The 16,308-nt window shown below is 41.3% G+C and overlaps 1 protein-coding gene across 2 annotated transcripts in view; it reads right to left on the bottom strand.

The window, feature by feature from the left end:
• Positions 1-6,161, bottom strand: part of LOC110314823 (zinc finger protein OZF-like) — a 14,970-nt gene extending 8,809 nt beyond the window's left edge. Inside the window, exons 1-3 of one of the 2 annotated variants that reach the window (XM_029534643.1) lie at positions 6,082-6,161; positions 4,414-4,580; positions 3,152-3,348 (exon numbers count right to left, since the gene is read on the bottom strand). In XM_029534643.1, coding sequence (XP_029390503.1) covers positions 3,152-3,171 — 20 coding nt within the window. In that variant the 5' untranslated portion in view covers positions 3,172-3,348; positions 4,414-4,580; positions 6,082-6,161. The remainder of the gene's footprint in view (positions 1-3,151; positions 3,349-4,413; positions 4,581-6,081) is intronic. The other variant, XM_029534645.1, reaches the window with a different exon arrangement.
• Between the last annotated feature and the right edge of the window lie 10,147 nt (positions 6,162-16,308).

The raw sequence follows: 16,308 nt of genomic DNA, 5'->3' as shown, positions 1-16,308 counted from the left end.
TTAATAGATATCTACAGAACATTTTATCCTAAAACAAAAGGATATACCTTCTTCTCAGCCCCACATGGTACCTCCTCCTAAAAGGGGGACCTGGGAGAGAAGGTGGACAGTGTGGGAAGGGGAGTGGGAGGGAGAGGGAAACCTGATCTGATGTTGGATGAGAGAAAAGGCCTGAAGCCATGACGACCAGCAAAAAGGATGTAAACAGGTAACATCAGAAAATCAAAGGTTGGGGGGACACCCCAGAATGCACCAGAGACTTGAGAGGTGAGAGACTCCCAGGACTCAAAGGGATGGACCTTAGATGAAACACCCAACAGTAGGGAGAGAGAACTAGAGCACACCCCCCAGCAGGAAGTCAGGACATCAAGTGAGGGATGGGGTGGCCATTCCACAGTCATAACTCTGACCCATAATTGTTCCTGTCTGAAATAATTACGGAAATGGAAAGGGAGAGGAGTCTGAGGACAAGAAGGTCCAGCAACAGGCCCAAAGTGGGATCCAGCTCATGGGGATGTCCCAAGGCCTGACACTATTTCTGAGGCTTTGGAATGCTCACAAAAAGGGATCTATCATGACTGTCCCCTGAAAGACCCAACAAGCAGCTGAAAGAATCAAACGCAGATGTTTGCACTAAACCAATGGACAGAAGCAGCTGACCCCTGTTGTTGAATTAGGGAAAGCAGAAAGAAGCTGAGGAGAAGGGCAATCCTATAGAAGGACCAGCAGTCTCAATTAAACTGGACCTCCGAGATCTCTCAAACACTGGACCAGCAAACAGACATCATACACCAGCTGATATGAGGCCCTCAACACACACACACACACACACACACACACACACACACACACACACAGTAGAGGACTTCCGGGTCTCTGTTCATTCAGAGATGATGCACCAAACCTTCAAGAGACAGGAGGCCCCAGGGAGTTTAGAGGTCAGGTGGGGTGTGGGTAAGGGTCATCCACATGGAGATTGGGTGTGGTGGGGAGGAGGTGTGGGATGTGGAGCAGATGGAGGGTGGATGGGGGGTATGGGGAATGGAATATGGAATGTAAGTAATAAATAAGTAAATAAAATCTAATAAAATGGGACACTGCAGTGTATGACAATAACATTAATGTTAATATATGCAGGGCTGAGGAAGGTCTTACACAAGTGAACCAGAATTGCATTGTTCCTAGAAATAAGTGAGTAAGTCAACCTCCTACATTATAAAACCAGAACCCGCATCAAGCAAGTGCACAGACTTAACCAGGAAGGGTTTCCTCTAATGGTATCTGACAACTGGACAGATTAGCATGGAATTTTCCTTTCTTTTGACAAAGCTTATACTCAACACAAAAGTAGAATATTGCCATAAACACAAAGAACATTAGAAAGTCATACAAAGCTGGTGTTACCTGGACACACAAAGCAGGTAACACAAATCAGATAAACAGAAAGGAAAGAGAAAAATACCAGGATAAAAATTTCTGAGAGCAGGTGAAAGACTTGTACAATAAAAACTACAATTCTTTGAAGAAATTGAAGACAATATTAAGAGATAGAAAGATGTCCCATGCTCATGGAGAAAGAAGATTAAAATAAAAAAAAAAAACCCCACCCTACTAAAAGCATTCCTCAGATTCAAGGCATTTTTCATCCAAATTCCAAAACAAGACTTTATGGATTTTAATACATAAACAAAAAATGTACAATAGCTAAAACAATCCTGAACAATAATAGAACTTCTACAGTTCTTTCAATATTTCCAATTTAAAGTTTTCTACAGAACTATAGGGAAAAAACCTCAAGAATATTGGCAGAAATAGCCACAGTGATTAATGAATATGAATTGAAGACCTAGACATAAATATATTTGGCCACTTATTTTTGATGAAAAAGATAGAAATACTAACTGAAAAAATATAGAATCTCCAACAAAGATTGCTAATGGATCCAAAGTTATTCTTATGCGTAGATCTCGAGGTCCTCACAAACCACCAGAGACAACCAGGAACCCAATTCATTCACACAAAACCAAAGTATTTTTATTTAAGTTTGAACTTGGACCCTCCAACCTCTCTCATGCAGCAGAAGGGTGCTAAAGCCTTGCCTTATCGTCACCATTAGAGCAGAGCAGGAGAATTGCCAACTTTACAGTTACATGATTGATTGACTTTTAAAAATTGCAGCTTGACGCATTTGTATTGGTTAATAATTATTTCAGCTTGATATAAACAGTGGTTGCTAGCGTAAGTAATCTCTTTTGAGACATCTGGACCTTTTGGTACTTTTCTCCTCAGAGCTAGTTGGCTATCAATAGGGAAGGAGTAGAGGATGCTATGGATGTCTCAGATCCTAGAACAAGTTGAGGCATTTTTCAGTAGCTAAGTTCAATCTAAGGGCAAGTTAAACATAAAATGGAGCCTAAAAGTAGCATGGACTTTGTGCAGCTAAGCAGAGCCATTCACTTATAACCCAGAACAAACCACAAGTACAAGTGGGTCAAACGCCATAATGTAAAACCAAACATATTGAATCTGACAGAAGATAGAGTGGGGAAGAAAAGTGCACATATTGTCAGAGAAGACATTATTTAAAAAACAAAAACAAAAAAACAAAACAAAACAAAAAAGACAAAACACCAATACCATAGGCACAGAGATAAACAATTAATAAATGGGATCGCAGGAAACTGAAAACCTTCAATAAGACAAAGGGCACCAACAATGGGACAAAGCAGAAGACTATAGAGTAGGAAAAGATTGTACCAATGCTACTTCCAATAGAGAACTAATATCCAAAATACAGCAATGCCTCTGAGGCTATCACTATGCACCATAACAAGGTCACCAACTTTATTACAAAAATAAAGAAGACTACTAATTGCTAAGACCCAATGAAGTTTTTTAAGGATTTGCTGTTAGGAGGGTTGGAAACAATTATGGTAGGTAATAGGAAAAGCAAAATTAATCAACTTATATACAAAGTATATTCACAAAAGATCAAATGCCATGAATGAATTTCACAAAAGTTTCCAAATGCATTAAACAGTCATGACATGATTGCAGGAAGCAGATAGGTGGTAATGCAGATAAGCTTCAATATCCACCATTTAGAAAGACAACCATGAACAGCACTGAAAACCAGTAATGAGTAGCACACCTCCGGAAAACCATCCACATGACAGGAGAAGAATCTTCTCAAACTTCATGCAGAAGTCTCAAGTGTGGTCATGTCAGAAGAAGTCAAAAAGGCCAGGTGGTGCAAGCCTTTTACCCCAGCACTGGAGAGGCTGGGGCAGCGGATGTCTCAGTTCAAGCATTGGCTTATTTTCTGAGTTTCAGAACTTCCAGGTCTACCTATAGAAAATGTTTCAAAAAACAAAAGTAACAACACAGAAAAATATTCTTCAAACCTACTAAAGATTGCAGAATAAAAAATGTCTTCTCCACACCTAACCCTTAAGAGACTTGAGGCCTCAGGGAGTGGGTAGGTCTAGTGGGGTGGGGATGTGAGGTAGGGAAGTTCTCCTGAAGATGGGGAGAGAGGAGTGGTGACATGACTGTGAAAAGCAATTAAAGAATAATAATAATAATAATAATAATTGAAAACATTTTTCTCTAAAAACCTGGAATGTTAACATCAGTAGAAGACACAGGAACACATAGACTTGTATTCTGAGTCACTGTTAGCATGTTCTCAAATGTGAAAAAATATAAAAGGATGTTTTTAAAATTGAAAATACCAAAATCACAGAGACATTTTTAAATATAGAGAAATCATTCCAAAAATTTATAAAATAAGGAACCACAAAAAACTTTAAAGTATATGAGAGAAGGGTCAAACCCAAGAGTGATTTCAAAGTATATTAAAATCATAGAAGTGCAAATCTTGCACAACTGACAAGAAGACAGACAACAGCAGGTAACACTGGGAAGGTAATATAGACAGAATTTAATACTATGCAAAGTTTCTAAACAAATCTCATCAAAATCTTGCTGGCATTATTTTAGGGAACTGAGAAACTAACCATAAAAGATAAGACAACTTAAAGGAACTGCGCAATGCTCCAAAACTCTATGAGCAGAAAAAAACTAACAGGCATCAAGTGTTCTGACTAAACAACACATTAAAATTATAACAGTGAAAATATTTAACATTGGTAAGAAGATATGATTAGGGGTGTGAATGGGAGGGGGACAATATCCCTCACATACAAACCAATCAAATCACATTTGCCTCTGTGAATTAATTCTTGCATAGAAAGTCTTCTAAAACCTACAATGGGCATATTCTGATGTAATCTCACTGCGATTATCTAGGAATATTTAGAATGAAATAGAATCTGGCAAAACAAATCTCATGTCCTCTTTCTACTGGGACTTGAGCCCCTCCCCATCCCGTCTTCATTCCCTCTAACATACCTGGATCCTTTGCTAGTTTCCTCTCTTCACCTTCCAGGGCTCTCAGACTCACAGGTGAGCTGAACTACCTGAGGAGTGTGAGACACCTGCACATGGGCAAGAGTCTTCAGGAAGCACCCAGAACTTTTCATAGAACAAAAATAAAAGATGCCTCCAAAAGGACAAACCTGAAGGAGAGAGAAAATATCAGAAATAAAAATGTCTCTTTTCCTCTAAGCATGTAGGGTCACACACATGCACAGTCATTCTCCCTTGAACCCTGAGGAGGAGCTAGGGAGACTTCAGGAAAACTATCGTCACTCACAGAAACCAGACTGCTGCACTGTCCAAAAGAGATCTCTGACAAAAGCCCTATCTTCAGGGTCTAGGAATTCCCACTCCTCCTACACGAAGTCCACAGTCACAGCACTGAATAACAAACCCTACAGTAAAAAACAGCAGCTTGGCCACCTATGTAAGGGCAGAGGGCTTTCCTTCAACCAAGGAGACAATTTTCTGATACAGGGGAGTGATCATAATTATTCAAAAGATGTTTTCTAAAACTTTATTTTAATCTACAGTGTGGTCTAAGAGACTGTAATATTGGGCTTGCTTGGGCCCAAGGTGTAACATAAGAACTCAGCATATGAAGTCATATTTCTGAATGTTTTACTTACATCCTAAACTGCATGAAACTCAAATGAAAAATTCAGGGCCACTAAAAAGTCTGCTTAGTAAATATTACTGTTTACACCCATAACAGTAGGGCTTGATAACGTATACATTTTGGTTCAATAAATCTGCACTGGTTCCTCATATAATATTATATAAAAAGCTCTCTAGAGATGCCTATTAAAAAGGACCAAAGGCATTGTCTTGAATAAGCAATTAGTAAAATAAGGCAAGAAAGCAAGAACAAATTTACTTTGCACTATCTTTGTAATTGGCACACTAGGAAATAGATAATGCAACTGCTCTTTTACAAGTTTTTATTTGTTTGTTTGTTTGTTTGTTTGTTTGTTTTTTGAGACAGGATTTCTCTGCATAGCCCTGGCTGTCCTGGAACTCACTCAGAAATTTGCCTGCCTCTGCCTCCCAAATGCTCAGAGTAATAGAGTGCTCCACCACGTTTTTTTTAATTATTATTATTGTGTGTGTGTGTGTGTGTGTGTGTGTGTGTGTGTGTGTGTTTTTACATTTCAAATGTTATCCCCTTTCCCAGTTTCTCCTCCACAAACACACTAACCTCTTCCCCTGCCTCTATGAGTGTGCTCCCCCACCTACCCATGCACTTCTACCTCAGCACCCTAACATTCCCTTACCCTGGGTCATTGAGCCCAAGGGTTCACCTCCCAGTGATGACAAGAATGCTATTCCCTGCTACACGTGCTGCTGGAGCCTAGTGTCCCTGCATGTCTACTCTTTGGTTGGTGGTTTTGTCCCAGGTAGCTTGGGTTAGGGTGGGGAGGGCGTTCTGGTTTACCAGTTATTTTATGAGTGAATATTCCTGTAAGTGTAAGATAATTTTTTTAAAAATCACGATAAATCCCAGGTCATAAGATCTCAAACTTCAGGTCATTGGTAAGATATCTACCACAGAACTGCGAGGGCGGCGTCCATAAGAGCAGCTGAGGAAAACAACCCCCGGCTCCGCTCCCTCCCATGTCCCAGCCCCGCAGCTCCTCTGACCTGGGAGGTTCCAGAGCCGCGGGGCTGCGGTGCCCGCCACTGCGCTGCTGACTGCCGCCTCTCCCAGGCCCCCAGCCACGGAACCGCGTCTGAGGAGACTTTTCCGGGTCCAGAGAGAGCTAGGACGCGGAAACCGGAAGGTGGAAAGATGATCGGTGGAAGTTCCTGTCACTCAGGCCTGGATCCTAGGAGCTGCTCTCCTACACCCGCCCACTAAACCGTGGTCAGGGTCACGTGGTTCCCCAAACCAGTTAGAGAGCAAGCACTTTCTCCTCCTTAATCACTACTGCTTTTTTCTGTTGTGGTCAGTGTCCTGCTCTTGCCAGTATCCCTGCCCCGGGGATTCCGATCCCTCCTGCTCAGTCATCCGCTTCCTGCTGCACAGCTCCACCTGTGGACCTGCTCTGCACAACCTCTCTACTGCTTACCAACAGACTAGAAAAAACTGGTTCCATAGGACTCTGCACTCTGACATCTGAGAGTGAGTGAGTTCTGAAACCCTCAGATAATAGATAGGCAGCCTAACTTCTTAGCTTGGAATAAAAGCCTCCTGGGCTACAACCGCACAGCAAAATAACCAACACCATAAATTCCTTTTTATTTTTTTAGTATAGAATAGAGTTTATTTAGGGCATGAGGAGGGGAGTTAAGAGAGTAGTAGAGGCAGAGAAAGACAGAGAGGAGAGAGTAGATAAGTGGAGGCCACCCATGCCCTCTTGGAGAGAGGGTGGAAAGGAATTGAGGGGGAGCAGGCTGGAGGCACAAGGGAGGAGGAGGCAAAAGAGAGACAAGTGTTTAAGAGCTAAATTCCCATTTCTTAAGTTGCACCCCAACACAGAATACTAAAAATGAGTCACAAAGTTTGGCTTCCTTCCAAAGCATGTATCAAAATATGCATGAAGTACAAGAGGGACCACTGAGATAAAACTGTGGATAAAAACGGATGTGACAGGGGCTGGTGAGATGGCTTAGAGGGTAAGAGCACTGACTATTCTCCTGAAGGTCCTGAGTTCAAATTCCAGAAACCACATGGTGGCTCACAATCACCCATAATGAGATCTGACACCCTCTACCAGTGCATCAGAAGTGAGCTACAGCGAGTAGCATCAACCAGAGCAAAGCAGAGGTCCTAAAATTCAATTCCCAACAACAACATGAAAGCTCACAACCAACTGTACACCTACAGTGTACTCATATGCATAAAATAAATAAATAAATATTAAAATATTAAATATTGAATATTAAAATAAATAAATAAATATTAAAAATATTTTTAAAAAGAATGGGACAGAGAATGATGGGAGGGGGCTCTGCAAGCTCTCTGGGGAGCTCTAGGGACAAAGGTCACTCTGTAGAAACAACAAGCAGTACAACAGGGCAGTTGGAAAGCATGGATAAAGTTAAACTCCAAGAGATTTGTCATGGTCACAATAGCAAAGAAAACAGATAATGCAAAGTTTGCACAAATATTTTCCTATAAATAGTCTGACAACCATAACATGAATGAAAACATCAGCATCAGCCCCAGTTCATGTAAGCAAAAACATAGTGATAGCACAACAGAATTTTGGTAGCCAGGAAAAATAAAATGCCTTCTGACATGAGTTTATAGTACTTAAAATTCCATGCAGACGGGATTCATGGATTTGGGGTCAGAATGGTAAGGAAAATGGACATAGTAATACTTGAATTTTCAAGGGAAAGGGCATTCATTTTATCACTCTGGTCTGTAACACAAAAGCTGGTATTTGGGTAAGGAATGAATTGAATATATAGATTTGGTAGGATGGCCAGTTTTACTATGTTAATCCTCCTCATCCACAAGCATGGGAGATCTTTGCACATTCTAGTATATTCTTTAATTTCTATCTTCAGAAACTTGAATCTTTTATCATAGAAGTCTTACACTTGCTTGCAATGTGTTGTGGAAAATATATAATCTCAACTGTTGTTTCTACCCAGGTTTTGATTATTCACTTCCAAGGTAAAAGACATACATGATCTTTATAATATGCCTTCATCAGCGCTAGAACTAGGAATGTATCTATCATCTATGCTATTACTATGTCTATTTCCCAACTATTAATCCCACTGTATTTTGCCATGTTTCATCAGGGCTGCTTTGAACTCCAATTGCCCAGAAAACATGGCCATTATTCTAAGAATTTTAGCCCATGATGAATTCCTCTACATCTACCTTCTTTCTCCCCAGGGTTCTTCTCTGACACACCTTCCCACCAAGCCTATTTCTCTTCTGCCCATCTATTTATTAGCTGTAGGCATCTTTATTCACCAATCAGTGATAACTTTGGGAACAAGGGTACAGAGCATCACTTGAGTACCTGCAGAATCTCTGATCCCTAGGAGGCAACCAGGCCTTTGAGCCACTATTTAGCACTACAATATGAGCAAAACACAGAACCTCAACAGCATAGGGTTAACACCAACATACGTTATATTTTTGAGGCTACTGTGAAAGGTGTTGTTTTCCTGATTTTTTCCTTTATTCAGATTATCATTTGTATAATGGAACGCTATTGATTTTTGTGCATTAATTTTGTATTTAGCTACTTTGGGGAAAGTGTTTATGAGTTATAGACATTTCTTGGTGGAAATTTTTGGGTCACTTATGTATACTATCATATCAATTATAAATAGGGTATTTTTAATTCTTTCCTTGCCAGCCAACTTGTATCTTCTTAATCTCTTTCAGCTGTCACACTGCTCTAGCGAAGACTTCAAGTACTATGTTGAACAGTTAGAGATATTACTGGAATTGTTTTTCTTTCCATTTAATTTGATCTTGGTTCTAGGCTTGCTGTGATCTGGCTTTATTGTGTTCAGTTATATCTCTTGATCTTTTATATCTACAGGAAATTTATGGAGAAGGGGTGTTCTATTTTGTCAAAGGCCATTTCTGCATGTTATGAGATGGACATGCATTTTTCAGTTCTTTTTTCAGTATGGTGGTTTATTTTTATTGATTTTTTTTATTTTCCATTTTTTATTAGGTATTTACTTTATTTACATTTCAAATGCTATCCCTAAAGTCCCCTATACCCCCCCCACCCTGATCCCTACCAACACACTCCTACTTCTTGGCCCTGGCGTTCCCCTGTACTAGTGCATATAAAGTTTGCAAGACCAAGAGGCCTCTCTCCCCAATGATGGCTGACTAGGCTATCTCTGCTACATACGCATCTAGAGACAGGAGCTCTTGGGTTACTGCGTAGTTCATATTGTTGTTCCACCTATAGGGTTGCAGAACCCTTCAGCATCTTGGGTACTTTCTCTAGCTCCTCTTTTGGAGGCCTTGTATTCTATCAAATAGCTAACTGTGAGCATTCACTTCTGTGTTTGCCAGGCACTGGCATAGCCTCACAAGAGACAGGTATATCAGGGTCCTTTAAGCAAAGTCCTGCTGGCGTATGCAAAAGTGTCTGCGTTTGTTGGCCAGTTATGGGATGGACCCCTGAGTGGGGCAGTTTCTGAAAAAAAAAGATGCAGACAAATTAACTTTGGGACAGACTCTGATGAAAACTATCCCTCATGCCATAGAGTAAGTTCTCAAGCCCACTCACCTCTAGATTTCAAATGCCCAGCTATCTTACTATCAGTCTCTATGGTTTAACCATCCCCAAGTGTCCTTTGCCCTAATACCTCACTGAACCCTGCTACCCTGCTACCTAACCTAGATTTGGAAAACCCGCTGCTATGTGAGTGACTGCTGGGAAACCCTATAACATGTACATGGAACCTGGCCAGACCTGTCCTACCAGCCTTAGCACAATGTAGATCTCACCATGTGTAATGATGGAAGCAGCTATTTAGAAGATAGTTCCAGGTATGCAGAGGGTGGTAGTGGTGGATTTGGACAATACAATATGGGCATCTCCCCTCCAGTACTGGATTTTGGCTCAAAGAACAGAATAAATAGCCCTCATTGAGGAACTTAAATTGGTCAAGGACAAAGTGCTTAATATCTACATTGATAGTCAATATGCACATATTCATGGAGCAGTATAAAGTGAAAGCAGACTATTGACTGAAGAAGAAAAGGCAATTAATGAACAGGAGATCTTAGACCTCCTAGCTTCTTTCTGGCTCTCAAAGTAACTGGCCACCATACATTGTTCTGGACATCAACAGGACTGGCCCCTGAGGCCATATATATCTGTAAAGCAGACCTGGTAGTGAAGGAGGCATTCAAACAGCCTGTCCTACATTTGGAGGTGACCCTCCCAGACATGTTCTCCCCTGAAAAATCCAACCTACTCTAAAGAAGTTGACCAGGCTAATCAACTCTTACCCAATAGCCACATGAAGGATGGATGGTAACATACAACAGATGCATAAAAATTGATCTATTCATCTTGAATAGAACTTTGGCTCGAGCTTTCCATGCTAACACACACTGAAAATAAATAAGTTGAAAGAATTAATATGTACTAATTTCTTTATCCTAGGACTAACTAGAATAAAGTCAAGGAATTGCAGGACATTATTACTAGATGTCATTTTTATCAGATGACAAGTTCAACTCCCAAAAGAACATATAAGAGAAGAGAAAGGGGAACTTCACTAGGCTTCACTGAGGTAAAACCAGGGAAATTTGGTTACAAATACCTTTTACTGTTTATAGATATCTTCTCAAGATGGACTGAGGCATTCCCAACCAAGAAGGAATCTGCTCAAACAGTAAGTAAAAAAGCTCATTGAGGTTATACTTCATTTGGAATTCCTACAACCTTGGGATCTGACAGTGGACCAGCCTTTATCACTTGCCCAGCCAGGGATCCATCCCATAATCAGCCACCAAACGCAGACACTATTGCATATGCCAGCAATATTTTCCTGAAAGGACCCTGATATAGCTGTCTCTTTTGAGGCTATGCCAGTGTCTGGCAAATACAGAAGTGGATGCACTCAGTCATCTATTGGATGGAACACAGGGGCCCCAATGGAGAAGCTAGAGAAAGTACCCAATGAGCTGAAGGGGTCTGCAACCCTATAGGTGGAACAACAATATAAACTAACCAGTACCCCCAGAGCTCGTGTCTCCAGCTGCATATGTAGCAGAAGATGGCCTAGTCAGCCATCACTAGGAAGAGAGACCCCTTGGTCTTGCAAACTTTATATGCCACAGTACAGGAGAACACCAGGGCCAAGTTGTGGGAGTAGGTTGGTAGGGGAGTAGGGCAGGAGGAGGGTGTAGGGGACTTTCAGGATAGCATTTAAAATGTAAATTTCAAAAACATCTAATAAAAACTTGGGGGAAAATAGGTGTGGCTGAACTACATACAGCCACATCAGTTTTAGAATAACAAGGAGACTCCTTAGCTAAAGTGGTCCTACAAAACCATACAGCATTAAACTTGCTGTTCCTCAAGGAAGGAGGATTATGTATGGCCCTAGGGGAACAATGCTGTTTCTATGTCAGTCATTCTTGGATAATTCGAAACACTTTGGCTGAATTTAAAAATCAGCCATCTCAACAGGGAACAGGAGAGGCAACAAAATATGAATTGGTTTTATTTAATTGGTTCCCTTGGCTAATATCCCTAATTAATGCCATACTAGGTTCTAATATTTACTAGTGGGCCATGTCTCAATCAATACCCTCCTGTCCTTCATCTGGAGAAGGATCTCAACAGTTAAATTCATGGTTTTAAAAACTCACTATCATTCTTTTAAAGGATGACATGGAGTCAATGCTTCTTATACAGATCTTTCACTTCCTTAGTTAGAGTCACACCAAGGTATTTTATATTATTTATGACTATTGTAAAGGGTGTTGTTTCCCTAATTTCTTTCTCGTCCCATCTGTTCTTCCTGTAGAGGAAGGCCACTGATTTGTTTGANTTAACTTTATATCCAGCTACTGCACTGAAGCTGTTTATCAGGTTTAGGAGTTCTCTGGTGGACTTTTTAGGGTCACTTATGTATACCATCATATCATCTGCAAATAATGATANTTTGACNTCTTCCTTACNAATTTGTATCCCCTTGATCNCCTTTTGTTGTCNGATTGCTCTGGCTAGGACTTCAAGTACTATATTGAATAGGTAGGGAGAAAGTGGGCAGCCTTGCCTAGTCCCAAATCGAATAGTTTGAGGAGAGTTGGAATTAGGTCTTCTTTGAAAGTCTGATAGAATTCTGCACTAAACCCATCTGGTCCTGGGCTTTTTTTAGTTGGGAGACTATTAATGACAGCCTCTATTTCTTTAGGTGATATAGGACTGTTTAGGTCAATAATCTGATCCTGATTTAACTTTGGTACCTGGTATCTGTCTAGGAATTTGTCCATTTCATCCAGGTTTTCGAGTTTTGTTGAGTACAACCTTTTGTAGTAGGATCTGAAGATGTTTTGGATTTCCTCAGGATCTGTTATGTCTCCCTTTTCTTTTCAGATTTTGTTAATTAGGATGATGTCTCTGTGCCCTCTGTTTAGTTTCTGTTTCCAGGATCTGTGCATTGCTGAGAGTGGGGTGTTGAAATCTCCCACTATTATTGTGTGAGATGCAATGTGTGCTCTGAGCTTTACTAATGTTTCTTTAATGAATGTGGCTGCTGTTGTATTTGGAGCATAGATATTCAGAATTGAGAGTTCTTCTTGGTAGATTTTACCTTTGATATGTATGAAGTACCCCTCCTTGTATTTTTGATAACTTTGGGTTGGAAGCCAATTTTATTTGATATTAGAATGGCTACTCCAGCTTGTTTCTTCAGACCATTTGCTTGGAAACAGAAACTAAACAGAGACACATGGACACTAACAGAAGTTATGAAACAAATGGACTTAATAGATATCTACAGAACATTTTATCCTAAAACAAAAGGATATACCGTCTTCTCAGCCCCACATGGTACCTCCTTCAAAATTGACCATATAATTTGTCACAAAACAGGCCTCCACAGATACAAAAATATTGAAATTAAGCCCTAGAACTAAAGGAAGCAAATTCACCTAAGAGTGGTAGTCAGCAAGATTCTGCTGAAGGGACCCTGATATAGTGGCCTCTTGTGAGGCTATGCCAGTGCCTAGCAAACACAGAAGTGGATGCTCACAGTCAGCTATTGGATGGAACACAGGGCCCCCAATGGAGGAGCTAGAGAAAGTACCCAAGGAGCTGAAGGGGGCTGCAACCTTATAGGTGCAACAACAGTATGAACTAACCAGTACCCCATGAGCTCGTGTCTCTAGCTGCATATGTAGCAGAAGATGGCCTAATCGGCCATCATTGGGAAAAGAGGCCCCTTGGTCTTGCAAACTTTATATGACCCAGCACAGGGGAAGCCCAGGGTCAAGAAGTGGGAGTGGGTGGGTAGGGGAGCAGAGGCGGGGGGATGGTATAGGGCAGTTTTGGGATAGCATTTGAAATGTAAAGAAAGAAAATATCTAATAAAAACATAAAAAAAGAAATAGTTCATTTACATAATAGAATACTGTTTATTTATTTATTTACTTATTTAAAACAAATGCATCATGAAGTTTGCCTTCCTGCAAATGGATAGAACTAGAAAACATCCTGTGTGATATAACACTGTTCCAAAATGAAATGCTTGCTATAAAATCATTGATAAGTGAATACTAGCCATCAAGTACAGAATACCCATGATATATCTCACAGACTCAAAGAAGTTAAACAAGATAGAACGTCCAAGCAAAAATATTCTAATATCTCTAAGAAAGGGGAGTAAAATAGTCATAGGAGGCAGAGGGAGGGAGGAAAGTGCTTGAGAGAGGTGATGGGGAGGGCAATGAAGAGTCAGGATTAGGTGTGAGGAGAGACTAGAGAGAGGGACAGAAGAATGAATGGAAATCTAAAGTTGCTGGAGGTGTGGAGGTTGGGAGTGGAGGAATCTCTAGGAAGTCCCAGAGTCCTGGGAATGGTGAAGTTTCCCAGGAGTCAATGTGGGTGCCCTTAGCCAAGATGCCTAACAGTGGGGACACAGAACCTGAAGAGGCAACTTCAAGTAGCCAGGCAGGACCCCCAGTAGAGGGATAAGGACACCATCTCACCCACAAAACTCTGGAGCCAGAGACTGAAAAAATGGCCAGTCAATGGCTAGTCCAACTGGAATTTCATCCCATGGGCAAGCATCAATCTTCGACATGATTAATGATAAGCTGTTATGCTTGCAGATGGGAGCCTAGCATAACTGTCCTCTGAGACACTCTATCCAGCAGCTGTCTGAAGCAGATGCAGATACACAGCCAAACAGTGGACATATGTTTTATGCAAAAGTTGTAAGAATTGAGGGTCCCAAAGAAGACAGATATTCTACAGGAATACCAATACAGTCAATTAACCTGGACCCTTGTGGGTTTCCAGACACTGAATCACCAACCAAAGAATAAGTTTGGGCTAGACTTAGGTCCCTGCACATAAGTAGCTGATGCACAGCTTGGCCTTCATGCAGGTCTCCCAACAACTGGAAGTGGGGCTGTCTCTGCCTACAGGATCCATCCAGGATCTGAGGGGCACTACCCAGCAGCCAATGAAAAGAGATTCAGAGACCCACAGATAAACATTAGATGAAGTTCAGGAACTCTTATGGACCATTGGGTGAAGGATTAAAGGTTATGGAAGCTGACAAGAAGACTAACAAAGTCAAATAACCTGAACCCTTTGGGGCTCCCAGAGACTGAGCCACCAACCAAAGAGCAAAGGTAGGCTGGACTTAGGACCCCTGCACATATGTAACAGATGTGCAGCTTGGTCCAACAACTGGAAATAGTGGTGTTCAGGAATCTGTTGACTGCCTACCTGTTTGTCCCATTTTTCTAAATGGGCCTGCCTTGTCTGGCCTCAGTGGGAGAGGATATGCCTAATGGGCTTAGGAAAGCAGTGACTGGAAGTGTTGGAGAGGTGGGGATAATAAGAAGGGATGTGAGTGAGGAAGAATGAAGGGAGGACGGATCTGTGTTAGGGGTTACTAGGTGGAGTAGGTTGCTAATAGTGGGATGCAATGTTAACATATAAATTTAAAAATAATATTCCAGAAAAATATTTTGGCAAGATTTTTTTTACTATTATGTCTATTTCAAAGCTCTGTGAGTTGATTTTCATCCACACTTTCTGATGCCTCTGTTCTACCACTTGTATTTTCAAGAGAAAATGTCCTTTTCAAATGGAACTTTCCAGAGAGCTTGAACCATTACACACTCATCATCCTGTGACCAATCCCTGGTTGTCCAGATTTTATTCCACCTCTTGTTTCATGTATATTTGGGGGTTGGTTTCGTGTGGTTCATCATACTGTCATATACTCATGATTCAAAATGCAATGTAAATGACATTATGTTTTACCATAATTAACTCCACATCCTGTAGCTTTCATATTTTCCCAACTCTTCAGTAATGTTTCCCATGATTCAGATGTTTTAATATGAATGTCCCCATTCAGTCATTTGCTATTTCTATCTTCTTGATGGAGAAAACACATACTGCAATGTTGAGCATAGCCATAGTGCATAGCTAAGATTTTGACACCAAAGAATTTGAATCCACTGCAGGGCACTTTTAACTCGTTCCTAACTGTTCGAGTCCTTCGGTTTTTCTTGTTATCTTCACTATTGTAAAAGTAAGCATCAATTGCTTACTCTTCAATACTACAGCACAGATAACAAATCACCAACATTTCAACAATGAACATGAGACTTTTATGGTAAGGTACTTGATGGATAGAAGGTGATATGGCACTTTCCCAACCAAGGAGGGGTGTCTGCCCAGGAGCAGTTTAAAGACCAGAACCCTCAGCCTGCACCTTCCCCACCCTAGGAGGGGTGTCCACCCAGGAGCAGTCTCAAGGCCTGAACCAGTAGGACAGCCATCTTTGCTCCTGTGCACTGCCAGGGAGAGGGCGGCCTGCAGAAGTGACACAACTTCTGGGAGGGGCCCCATTTCTGGCTCCAGTCACCCAGCACCTTTCCCGCCCGAGAAGGTGTGTCCGCCAGGGAGGAGTCTCAAGTCCTGAGCCAGAAGGAGAGACATATTTGCTCCGGTTCGCTTGGCCTCCAGTCTGCACTAACAAGAGTGTGGACCGGAGAAGCTACACAGCTTCGGGACAGACAGAAGCAACCTAACTTCTGGGACAGACCCTGTTTCTGGCTCCAGAAATTTGGGCACATTCCTTGCCAGAGGAAAGGTGGCCACCTGTGACGGCTCTGTGTGCCAGAGCAGGGGAGAGAGTCATATTGTATCCAGGGTCCCTCAGTGGCTA

Source organism: Mus pahari, unplaced genomic scaffold, assembly GCF_900095145.1.
Source record: "Mus pahari unplaced genomic scaffold, PAHARI_EIJ_v1.1 scaffold_9619_1, whole genome shotgun sequence".
Classification (NCBI taxonomy): Eukaryota; Metazoa; Chordata; class Mammalia; order Rodentia; family Muridae; genus Mus; species Mus pahari.
This window is presented reverse-complemented; position numbering and strand designations above follow the sequence as displayed.